The following is a 12480-nucleotide window of genomic DNA, read 5'->3' as shown; positions in this document are numbered from 1 at the left end:
TCGGCACAGAATCGAAGAAGGTGGGAATAATAACAAATAATAAGATTGACAGTCGGTGGGCTCGTGTGCGTACGGGGCGCTTATGGTTGTGTGTGTGCCTTCACAGTACTGTTTGCAGGGTTTGATGGTATAGCGAAACGTACGATATGAGTTTTTTTTTAATATTCACACATTGATTTTTAGGAGCAAAATATGTAATGGAAAAAGCTTTTCCTATCACCTTATTAAGTTAATTAAAATTCAATTATTGCAATGTTTTTATTGACTTAACTAGGGCATTCCAAAACAGCCCTGTAATTTGGAGGGCTTTCGCCAACACAACTACACAGCTTTAAATTCAAAGTAGCAGCTTCGAAAAGGCCTTTTACGATTCAAACGCATCCACAGTGATGGAGAAAATTAGTGCGCCTTTCAGCAAATCATGTTTGAAAACTGGTTTTTTTAAATTATGTAAATATATAAGGGTAAACAAACTGTCTATAATATTTTTTGAGGAAAGGTTAATTTCCTTGCTGAAATTCAACCTATTGACTTAACGACTTGGTGGCTTGAGAATGGATCATTAGAATTGGTTACACCACTTTTCTAAATAGTCAGTCCATGGCACAGGGAAGAGTCTGGAAGGCATGCGATACTCAGTCCTGCCTTGTGACAGTACACGGTACCACTACGGAGATATTTAATGTCTTAATATAAAATATCGGAGCGGTTTTGTGTCCGATTCGGTAGCGGAGTCGGTCTTCAATCGGCAGGTATCGTTTCCCAACTGAATCTTATTCCTCGACGAAGGGTTGACTATTCAGCTTCGGACTAAAACCTTGTAAAAGCTGCTTGACTGGTTGTGATGTTGAAGATCTTTCTTCTTCTTTAATAACTTGTTTGAATAACTAAACACTTGTTTTATGACCTGAGATACAGTGTGCAGAAACAGAGTTTAAAAAATCATGCAATTAGCGACTCTACCCGTGTAATGGACCAGGACCATCTATCCAGCTGCGAGTAAAAAAATGCAGACCAAAAACCTTTCGAGGTTGTAGAGCCAAATAAGAAGAAGAATTTGCGACACCATGATCATACCATAGGATTAACCGTTAATAGCAATTGAACCACTTAAAAGCGTAACAGCTGTTAACAACACAATTTTAAATGTATGCGCGTTTATTTCTGAATGCACGTGTCGAGCTGCGAAAAGGCCCTTTCTTATACAGTGCTTCAAACTAGAAGTGGCACATAATTCAACGGGTTTTTTGTTTTATTCTAGTGGGACAGCCTGACCGCATTGCTTATTAAACTTTTTGTACTAAGAATTCTACACAGTTTAACAGCTAAAAAATGAGCAATACGGCCAGATCGTCTCTCACGACTAAGAGAAAAAATAGCTAAAAATCCTTCAGATATCATCACATAAAAATAACCCAACACACACACCGCCTAATTACAACGTACAGTTTCCATCGGTTTTATTGTTCCATCAGCCATCATTACACATTCAGAGGGAATATATCCCATGTATCCCGTTCCTTGATCTTAACCCCAAAACTTCCATCACCGCGCCGCCATCCATACACCGAGCACAATGATATCGTTCTGCAACGCTCAGTGCCGCGATCAATCCTGCTCAGGGGGTTTGGTTTTTATCATCGTCCCGCGTTTCCGGTAGCCTACTTTTCCATGAACAATATTTCGATCAGGATCATCCCTGTTGGGTTAGGCTGTTGCAGCAGCGTGGGGGGTGATTGTGGCTAATACGTTTGTGGTATGGGATTATGATCATCATCGGCATCTAGACAGAGACACGCACACGCTCTCCGCCAATCGGGAAAATATAATATGTTTGTGTATATAAATATGGGTGTAGAGATTGTTTCTTTCCGTACAATATTGAGGATTGAGGATATTATCGAATCTGTTGCAGCAAATGTTGCCTCTTCCGGGTTTTTGTAGTAGTGCACGTGTCACCCCGCCTGCCTTTCGATAAAAATCGCGCAGTTGCCATGCCACCACTCTCTCTATCTATATACCCCCGGTGGTGTACACAATATTATACGAATATACATATTTATACTTTTTTGATCATTACATATTCTTCTGAGGGATTTTTTTGTTTGTGTGTTCGTTATTATATTTTGATTCATTTGTCTCTCTTGTCGCTTCCTGTCTCTTGCACTGCTACTGCCACCTTTACATTAAACTGCCGCTTCCACCGCCTTAAATATCTCCGTTTTGCGCACGTGATTAAGCGCACGTGCGTGTGTGCGTGTTGCGCGATACAATCCTTGATCCCTTCGCGTTTACTACTTCCAGCATTCGTTTTATGTGTACTTTTGTATCTTAAGAAAGTTAGCATGATAGAGGGCAGCTGCAGCAACCGCATGTTCCTTCCACCGCCGTACATGGTATATCTAGAGTAAAGTTCGTGTTGAGTAAAGGTTGCGCAAAAAGCAGACAAAAGCTAATGACAAAAAACGACCGAACGACTGTCCTTTACCCACCCCTGTCCCCCCCCTCTGTTGCCATTTCTACGTCGCCGGCTAAAAGGGGTGTGTAAAAAGGGGGTTTCCTTACTGTAAAAAGTGTTCAAAAAAGGGAATAGCTTTCCGGTAAGCAATAGACATCGGAATTGGGTCTCTAAAGGACACACTTTGTCGAAAAGAAAAACACAAGTGTAGACTTCATATCAAAGCTGCGTTTACGCCAATAGTCCCCAATGCATTGGATATGTGTGTTGGGGTTTGTTAAGTGTGTGTGTGTGTATATATCTTCATGAAATAAATTCAAAGCTATCTAAGAGCTATCGTTTTCAATGCCGCGCCCCAAAACAGGCATATGCTTCACTCATCCAAAAAGGGGTAGTTGGTTGTCCAAAATATTACAGTCTCTCAAGCACAGTCGCGTAAAATGCGTGCGATATGCGAAGCAAGTGGTTCTTCCTTCTCTCTCTCTCTCTCTCTCTCTCTCTCTCTCTCTCTCTACGTTTGAAAAGCACGAGTTGCAAAATAGTGCCTCAATTACTATCGCATCTGTTGAAACCCTTTAAACCCCGCGACTAAGGAATATTAATCCCACTTCCACTCCAGGAATCTTAAAATTAGGGGGGGTTCACTATTTTCCTCCCCTGTCGTTGCACATCCGCAGGAAGGAGGTATGGCAGTGTTGGGAAAATGGTTCTGAAGCAATCTGCGTTTAGTGTGTCTTTTTTTAAAAAAGTGTGTGCGCTAAAATCACATGAGGTGACTGTGTGCCGATGGCGTCAATTTCCATTCACTTTCGGTGGATGTGGTGGTAGTAGTAATGTGGTTTTATAAAATTTCTTTGAAGTACAATCCGTCATCTCGTATAAAGGCTTTCACAGTTTAAAGTCTGTAAAAAGTAAACACCACCGTCAGGCATTGTGGTGATACAAAGTGGTAAGAAGATGGCTAGAAAGATGGCATCTACGCATCAAGTTACTAAGAAGCTATTCCTAATGTCTATTCTTCCTGAAGAGATGGGCGAGAGTCTGCTCTGCCTTCGACTACTAAATTCAACGATACAAAACTAAGAGAAGTAGGGTGCATGTGCAAGAACCTTTCTGCTTCTTCTCGTGTGAGTCTGTGTGCGTGTATTATTCATTCCTATCTACCCCTATATCACACTCCCAAATTCCAACCCAAGTACGTTCGAAAACGATCATTTCAACCACACCAACAAATCACTCTCCTCCTCTTTTCCCACTCTTGCACGCTTTTTATGTTACATTACAGGATGGCTGACACAGCAAAAGCATGGTTAAACGAGTTTGCTAGCTTACACTATACTCTTGCAGGACCTACGACTGGCCCCTAACGATTCTGCTGAAGCTCAAAGTAAAACAACAGTGCCAACAGAGCGCATTATGCAAGCCGAACAATAGAAAGGGGAAATTATTTGCCACCGTCTGACGCACGTTGCATAGTTTAAAGATTTCTTATATGAATCACGTTCAGCGCATGGATGGCTCTCTTTAGAGAGCGCGAATTTACGGTTCCTTATAGTACACCGCGCGCGGTATGATGAGTGATGTACGTTTACACGTTTAATGTTGTAGGTAGATTGGAAAGGATGATGAGTGATAGTATATGAAATAAAGAAAAAGTAACTCTAGTTCGGAACTTATAGAAACATAAGAGCAAAAATAAAAAGAAACACCAGAAACAAACTTATAAACCTCAGGCTTTACAATTATTATCCATTTATAAACCCCTCGTTTGTTACGCAAAACACGTGACGATTTAAATGTAAAAATAATAATTATATGCATTTCTGCCCATTGTTTCTTGTTGCTTTTGTTGTTGTTTGCTGTTGTGGGTTCTTTAATTTATACAAATCGATAAAGGAGCGCCTCCCCCTCTCCCTATTACTACACATACTTGTGACAGATACATTCTTCTTCTTGCCCCCAAAACAACACACAAACACAAAACTATTACATATACATAACCGAGAATAATTTGTGTGTGTGTGTGTGTGTGGGGAGGGGGGGGATAATAAATTTAGAAACAAACGTTCGCAAAGAACCTAACGAGAGCAATGGCAAACGTGTTGTTTGTTTGTTGTTACAAAAAATTTTAGAACACAATTTTAGGGAATTTTTCTTTTCCTACTCGCTTCTTCTCTCTCACTCTCTCTCACACACACACACACACGATTTTTCTCCTTCACGGCAATGGGAAAGCGCTAGTACTCCGCAGCTTTTACTCATTAATTAATTACATAAAAATGAAGCGCAGAACCACCCAACCCCGCGCGCACGGTACGGTAAAACGTAAAAAGCTTAATTTCGCAGCTGGCATATGCATCGCCGGTGTCCGGATGCTACACAGATTGGAAGTTGTTGGTTTTTCTCTCCCCCGAGACGCGAAACAAAACGAAATTAATATGAAACATTACAATTAGTATTTAAATATTACATAAAAAATGACACATATTAAAAAAAACGGAAGAAATATCCATCTGACCACCATCCTCGGCCTTTAGTCGCATCTCGCCTCGCCGTACCTGATGTTTTTGTTTCATTGTGTGTGTTTGTGTGTGAATACGTTTTAGTGTGATTCTTTCTGATGTTCCTACTTCTCTCACTTTAAATTTTGCACAACGCTATATCGCTTTCGCCGTCCAGAATAATCGATTGAAATCTTGATTTGTTTTGCGTTGCGTAGCAAGCAGCATACCGAAACATCACGGGCACATAAATGGGGAAAACATAAGAACGAAAACGTATGAGATCAACTTACGCCCAAAAACCAATTGCATAGCTGTAGCTCATTCGTTGCTTCGGATGGATATACTTAAGCGTGGCTGAAGGTAGCAAAAACTTTGCTCGAGACGTCGTTTCGCACCCACTTACTGCCAATCCTTCCTTCCTTCCTGATGATACGCGCTCTTGCTTTGCCATTGCTAAACACATTGGTTTTGAATGTTCTTTTTCGTTCATTTCCCTTCACCCGGTCGGTCAACCTTTTTCTGTCCGTGATTATGATTTTCCATGTGTTTATGCTGTTCCTCCTTTTCTTTTAATTTCATGCTGCTTGTGGTCATTTTTCCATCCTCATCATTTTCTTACTTCTGCCCTAGCGTACGTACGTGTATGATAGACGCAGGCTATAGAGCAGCTATAGGAGCTATAGAGTTATGCGCGGGTTGTCGTAATAGTAGAGGTGTGTTTTGCGTATGACTTTTCGTATGCTTTGCCGTATGCCATTAGATATATTTATAATATATTTAGTTGCTGCTGCTCATATCGTAGCAATTCCTGGTGATGGCGCTGGGATGCGGAGTGGCGTGGGGGTGGGGGGTCGGATAGAAAAAGGGAGCGATGATGAGGGGCGCACGACCCCACGCCCGGCGCGACTATCACCCAATTGGCAGAGGCAAACCCACCACCGATTTGCTGGGCTTTTGAAGGTGGTGGTACTTCTTTATGAAAGTGTATATTGTGGAAGTAAAAACAGTAAAATAGTTCAATAATGGTTTTGGGGGGGGGGTGGTTTTGGGGAAAGTTGTGCTTCGTTTGTTGCAATGCTTCTAGGTTGTGGCGGCCGTGCTGCTAACCGTTCAACTCGATTCCTTTTTTTCTGCAATACACACACACCAGAATGAGAGAATGATTAGATTTTACGTTGCACTTGCATCACACACACACACACACACACCACCAAACTTACCACTTTCTGTTTCATCCCCGTTGGTGGCGGCAACCGGTTCTTCCTTCTTCTCCGCCGCACCATCTCCATTCACCTGGGCTGCACCACCCTCCTCTGCGTCGCCGTTCGTCTTGGCTTCTTCGGCCGCATCGCCTTCCTTCTTCTCGTCGCCGCCACCATTCTCGCCCGACTTCTTATCGTCTTCCTTGTCCTTCTTGCCTCCCTTGTCCTCGCTGGCCTGCTTCTTCGATTTGCTCTTGGCCGGCGTCGCCGGTTTCGGTTTCGGTTCCATCGACGGATCCAGCACAAGCTTGCCAATGTTCTTGCGATCGTGCATCTTCTGCATCGCCTCGGCAACGTCCTCCAGCGCCCAGGCCGAATCGACCACCGGCTTTATCTTACCCTCCTTCCACAGACCGAAGATCTTGTCCACGGTCGAGCGCACGTACTCGGAACCATCCTGCTGGTACAGCAGATGGCGTAGGTTGAACCCGCCGAGGCTCTTGTTTTCGTCGAACAGCTTGATCGGGGACACCTTATCCACTTGCCACCACTGATGTGGGTTGATAAAGATAAATCATGTCACACACGTTAGTCGGTTGTTTCGGTGTTCCTACTTTAAGCGAGCAGTCTCTCGACTCGACACTTACCGAACGGGCAACGCTGAAGAAGCTCTTGGTCTCGCCCGTGACAACGTTCGAGGAACCGTACAGGATGTACTTGCCCATCGGCTTGAGCAGTCCGTAGCCACGGTTGCATTCCTCGCCGCACAGACAATCCATCACGATGTCGACACCTTCAGTCGTAATCCTGCAGAGTAAGAAGAAAAAAAGGACAGTCAACAATCAAAACGGGCATTTAGGAGCGGAGCATTTCCCAATCAGAAGCACGCTAGATCGCGGAATATTATCCGCCGAATCAATCAATCATATCCCGCCGGAGAAAGAAACGGCAAATAACGCGCGGCGCGGTTTACACTTACTTCCGGACTTCGTTGACATAGTCGGTACGATCGATCAGATGGTCAATCAGACCGGTTGCGGCAAGGGCTTCATGCTTCGACTTCGAGCAAACACCGAAAATGGTTACGTTCGGCACGGTGCGTACCAGCTGTACGATGGCTTGACCCTGGGAAGAAAATGGAACGAGGGAAAGGAAAATGGTTAATAAGCAGTGGCCAGGGGAACCATACGCGCTTTACCTATTTGCACAAACAAACGTGTATTTGCCCACTTCCAAAGGGATTTTCACCGATAATGAAGAACCACCATACCATCTACCACAAATTACCCACAAACGCACAGAGGGGCTCCGCTCTGGTTCCCGCTGGTATTCATCGTGATCGCATTCATGATTTATTGCTTCATAAACTTTCTCAATGGACAGGGGGGCGGGGAGGGGGGGACACAACAGTACCGCTTATGAATGTGAGTGTTGGCACAACATTCTTCATCAGTGCGTCAAACGTTAGCCCCTCCTTGAGCACATAATTTGATTGTCCTCTGCTCGTTATACAAATGATAACGACGTGTCCACTGTCGCATCTAGTCAATTTAGGGAACCACGCCGTGACGAGTCGCAGGACCACCCTGTGCCTTTTTATTGGCAAGCTAGACGTCGTCTTCCAGAATTGCAAAAGGTGTTGCGAATAACTGACGACAGTCGAGGAGCTTCTTCTCCTCCTCTCGTCAATATCACTAAGGCAGTGAATGTATAGCCCTGCGCTCTGTACAATTGTGCACATCTTCTAACGATGTCCAGCATTCAATAAGTGCATGAGCGGTGTGGTCATAAAAAATCCACAATGAAATGAAATGATAACGTCAAGACAATCAGTAGTGAGCAACCCAGACTTTGGAAAAGATCATGGTCATCCAGCTTCTGGTGTCCAGGACACATCATTATAATGTTTCCTCATTCCTCAAGGGATAAGCCTCATCTGCGACGGGCCAATAGCAGACGGCTTTATAGCCTTAGGATAACGTCGCAACAAGCAAACATGTCCTATCTCAATGGACAATAGAGAAAAATGTAATATCTCCATACCATAGTGTTTGATATCAAAGTTCGGCTGCAAAAGAACACAAGAGCCTTGTACAACTCCAATAACGAGGAGGACATAACAACAAATTGAGTGGTCAATCTACAGTACTACTAGCATTTTAACATCGAGCATGACTCATCACTACAAAATATCATCAACTCTCAGTCCCTCCAGCGGGCTAATCGTAGTTGGGAACGATAATTCGATTAAACATAACATCAACCAAACAGGAAAACGCTAAATTAAACCTCTGCCCTGCACCTCGCGAACTCTGTGTGTTTGTGTATACATATATATCTGCATCATAAAACCCATCAAACAACAACTACCCATGCCGGGGGGGGCTGTGATTCATTTTGGGGCCGATAAGAATCATTGTTGACTAATGATAACAATTTGCTCTCACCGTGTCCTCTCTTCCCTTTTCGCTAGAGTGCAAATAGCAAATGTGCATTTCGAAATCAATCAATCGAATCTTTGCGACAACAAATCCGTTTGTAGTGCTTATGTAGCTGACATCATTTAGCGTGAACGTTCGCGTTTAGCTGCAACCCGCCGTTAGTCATAGCATTATGCCGGGAAATGCAATCCAGCGAGAATGTATTCGTACTACGCACTACGGTCGATGGTAGGACATTAATTGCACTTATCCAATGGCACCCAAAAACCTAGTAATATCTATTAGTCACTGCAAGGGACTGTATCCGGCGCAACGGTACCCCCCCTATTCCGGTGGCGATATTTATATCCCTACTATTCGAGTTTCTTCCACCCGGCGCCCGACTGTCTGTCTCGGTCAATTACCGGTTGTCTGCGCGCACACACACACGTGTTTCAGTACTAACCTCAGCTGGAGATAATTGTGAAGTACCTGCCGTTCCCTGCGGTGGACTTGTTTTCACTTCTCTTCATACCGAACAGTCGGAAGAATAAAAATTGAATACTGCGCTACCGCCGTTGATTCCAGTGGTGGAAGTCGGAAGAACTACGACCACCCGCCACAGAATGCGATCGATTTCTTTCTTAATCATTTATTTATGCTACTAGCCGCCCGGAGTACATTCAAGAAAAAGGGGCGACGCCATCGTTTCTAGCTCGGATCGGTTGGAGGTAATGGGAGGCTAATTGTCCTGCTCTTCCTGCCCCAACAGCCATCAGACCAAACCAGACACACACGCACACCTGTGGTAAGCATCAAGACTTCCGAAACCCGAACCTTCCGCAATGACTTTGAAACCGATCGTTTCTTTGTTTGGGCCACACTAATACAACCGCTGTGAGTATGAAGTTATTTGGGACTTTGTGTCCGTTTTTTTATGTTTAAATTACTGCGCCAAAATCAATAAGGCAGAGTAAAACATGCACAGCGCATCAAACAATCAAGGGGGAAAACCCATTAAATGCTAGTGAGATTTTCAGGTCGGCTTTCAATTTTTACCCCCGTTTCGTTGGGTATTAAAATCCAATTCAATTGTTTTGTTCCCTAGCGCACGTGCAGACAACCCTTTTGTGCATATGCTCCCCTTTTAGGAACTCTAGCAGACATTCAAACACGACAGTGGCTAATGCTAGATCAAACGGGAACTAGCCATTTCATGCCATTAGCGGCGCCAGGATCACAACGACACGAAGGGAAAGAGATGCCTACCAGGACGCCGTTCTTGACACAATTCTGACTGCGCGGCTCCTCCTACTAGGCCGGTAGGTATTACTCTCTCGCCATATTGGCACCACGATAGAAACAGTGCAATTTTCACCCGGATCGACATATAATTAAAGGAAAGGAAAGGTACCTCCGCCACACAAAGGCCACAGACGACGACACTTTGGCGCCAACTTTCATGTTCTGGAAAGTGAAACAACCCGCAGGCGATTCCCGCGCCGCGCCCGCTTCAAGCACACACAGCTTGAAGCCTCTCCTATTGCTATTAACTTCCTCGTATGCCTCACTGCAGAATGAGAGCATACGCTCGATGGCCCTGTTGCTCCAATTTTCCACCATAATCCTTGATCCAGTTTTAAGGCCTTTTATGCGTGTTTGATCGCTTAAGTTTTATTAAAACGAACACGCGCAAGGAAAAAAAAAAGGCACGGTGTGAGTTATTTTCGGTACAAGGTAAAGTGAATTACCACAGCTAAATAATAAAGAAGGATATGCGCGCCCGTTACTCTACCTGGTACGTTTGCAAATCGACAACCATCGTAAAACTAAATAAGGATCCGAAACGTTCCTAAAATAAAGCAACCATTTACAGCCAAAGGACCACTTCTCACCCACTTACTTAACTGCCGAAATCGGTTACGACTGGCTCCCGGTTGGGAATATCCCATATAGCCGATCGGTATGAAAAGCGAATTTCGTTACAGGGTTCGATGGTTTATTTGCTACCATCAATTTCCGCCGCATTAGGCGGCGAAGGTAGTAGACGATATTCTGATCCGAATCGTTGCGGTTCCAGGCACGTTTCGTTTGTTTATTATGCGTGTTCCAAACCCACACATACACACAAACAACCTCATCAAGAAGATATTGACCGCACACTATCTTTCGTGGACACACCCGGGTGCACCAGGCTCGATCTCTCGTTCGTTCCTCAAGCCCGTCCCGCGAGGGGAGTGTGCTGTCAGCTCCCAACTCCCAACAATCAGAAACGCTTCCAAACTACGATAAGAACTGTCAAGAAATGGAAAAGCTAGCCCCCCTTGCTGAGATACCCTTGCACGCGTTCGTAGATAAAACATTTTGCTTAAGGAAACACCAAGATATTCTTCATCTTTCATCTACTGCCACCCGCTCTAGCGCGTCAGTTACTTACCACACCGCCACCGACGGAATGCAGCAGCATGGACTTGCCCTCGCGCAACGACACCAGATCGAAGATGAGAATGTAGGCGACCAGATAGTTCATCACGATGGCAGCAGCGTCCTGGAATGTCATCTCCTCCGGAATGTGATAGACGTACTTGGTCGGGACGGCCACCAGCTCGGACCAGGCCCGGAATTCCGGCAGGGCCACAACGCGATCGCCAACCTGGAAGTAAAGTGGGTAAGAAAGAGTGAGAAAAAATTGAGATCAGAATATGCAAACACACACACACAAACAAGAAGCAAAACCAATACGAATTTTCTCATTGAAGTATGGCAATTGGAATTATTATAGGGAACGATGTGTTCAACAAACTTCAGCGAGCCCTTCCTTGCTGACCTCTCTCTCTGTCTCTCTCTCTCAATCATCGTCCGAGGCGAAAGGAATGGTAGGAAAAACTTTATACATTTTTCTAAGGGATTATTGCAACCATCTCGAAGAAATTTCAAACATCTGCAACTTTTTCTCATCATCTACCGACGAGGTGGGTCAGCAATAACAGCAAAATAATGCTAAGTACATGTATTATTGATTGGTTGAGAGGACAGGACAGGGCAGCATTTTTATCACAAACGGTGGGTCTGCTCGGCCAAACTTTGCCGCCATCCATCACGTACCAAAGAAACCGAACCGAAACGACAAAAAGGAAAAACAAGCGAGGGGCGGAAGGTGAAAGAATATGCAGAACTTTTCCTCCAAAAAGATTTTTGTGTATTTTTTTTTTGGTCGTGATCGATATTTGAAAGTTTCGTTCCAAAAATAGCAAAAATCCCACAATCAAATGGTAAAAATACTTCCAAACATTCGACCGATACCTCAAGTGTCTGCGGAGGTCAAAAGTATCCCTTCCCCGACAAACATGTTGGAAAGAATTTATCGGTTGATGACCGAACGTACATGCTAAAGTGTTTTTTTTTCTCCTGGTAAAACTTCCGGGCGAAATCCACAATCATGTCCACAATGATCGATCGTAATTCATTTGCCAACAAGTCAGTGGAAGAAACAATTGAAATTCAATCTCGCTAACCATTCCACACCGTGTGGAATCATCCCGAGCAGCAAACAAAGCTTCTACAACTTCCCGGAAAAATGCTCTAAGATGCTGCTCTAGACGCATGTGTGGGAGACGTGTTTGACCAAAGTTACGAACCACCTCGTCCGAGAAGCAAAAAAAGCACTATATCCTGGAGTGTCTGAACTTTCGCCTCGTGTCTCAGGGTTATTGAGCTGAAGTTTTCCACTTTCATCGTCCGGAGAGGTGTGTACACCAAAAACGTTGAGAAGCATTCGGGAGTGCTACATGTACAGCAGAGAGAGAGAGAGTAAGGATGTTGATTATAATGATACTTTTCCAACCGACCAGCCCCCCTCTTCCAACCGGCAATGACGCCCGACAATGATGATGATG

At 44.3% G+C, this 12480-nt stretch overlaps 1 protein-coding gene across 4 annotated transcripts in view; it reads right to left on the bottom strand.

The window, feature by feature from the left end:
* Nucleotides 1-1435: 1435 nt before the first annotated feature.
* LOC118509689 (synaptic vesicle membrane protein VAT-1 homolog-like) overlaps nt 1436-12480 on the bottom strand; it is a 65497-nt gene continuing 54452 nt past the window's right edge. For all 4 annotated transcript variants that reach the window (XM_036050742.1, XM_036050744.1, XM_036050743.1 and 1 more), the window contains exons 5-9: nt 11022-11237; nt 7144-7289; nt 6812-6971; nt 6183-6714; nt 1436-6092 (exon numbers count right to left, since the gene is read on the bottom strand). In XM_036050742.1, the coding sequence (XP_035906635.1) occupies nt 6073-6092; nt 6183-6714; nt 6812-6971; nt 7144-7289; nt 11022-11237 (1074 nt within the window). In that variant the 3' untranslated portion in view covers nt 1436-6072. The remainder of the gene's footprint in view (nt 6093-6182; nt 6715-6811; nt 6972-7143; nt 7290-11021; nt 11238-12480) is intronic.

This window comes from Anopheles stephensi, chromosome 3 (genome assembly GCF_013141755.1).
Source record: "Anopheles stephensi strain Indian chromosome 3, UCI_ANSTEP_V1.0, whole genome shotgun sequence".
NCBI classification, from domain to species: domain Eukaryota; kingdom Metazoa; phylum Arthropoda; class Insecta; order Diptera; family Culicidae; genus Anopheles; species Anopheles stephensi.
Note: the sequence above shows the minus strand (reverse complement) of the source record. Positions and strands in the feature narration are given on the sequence as shown.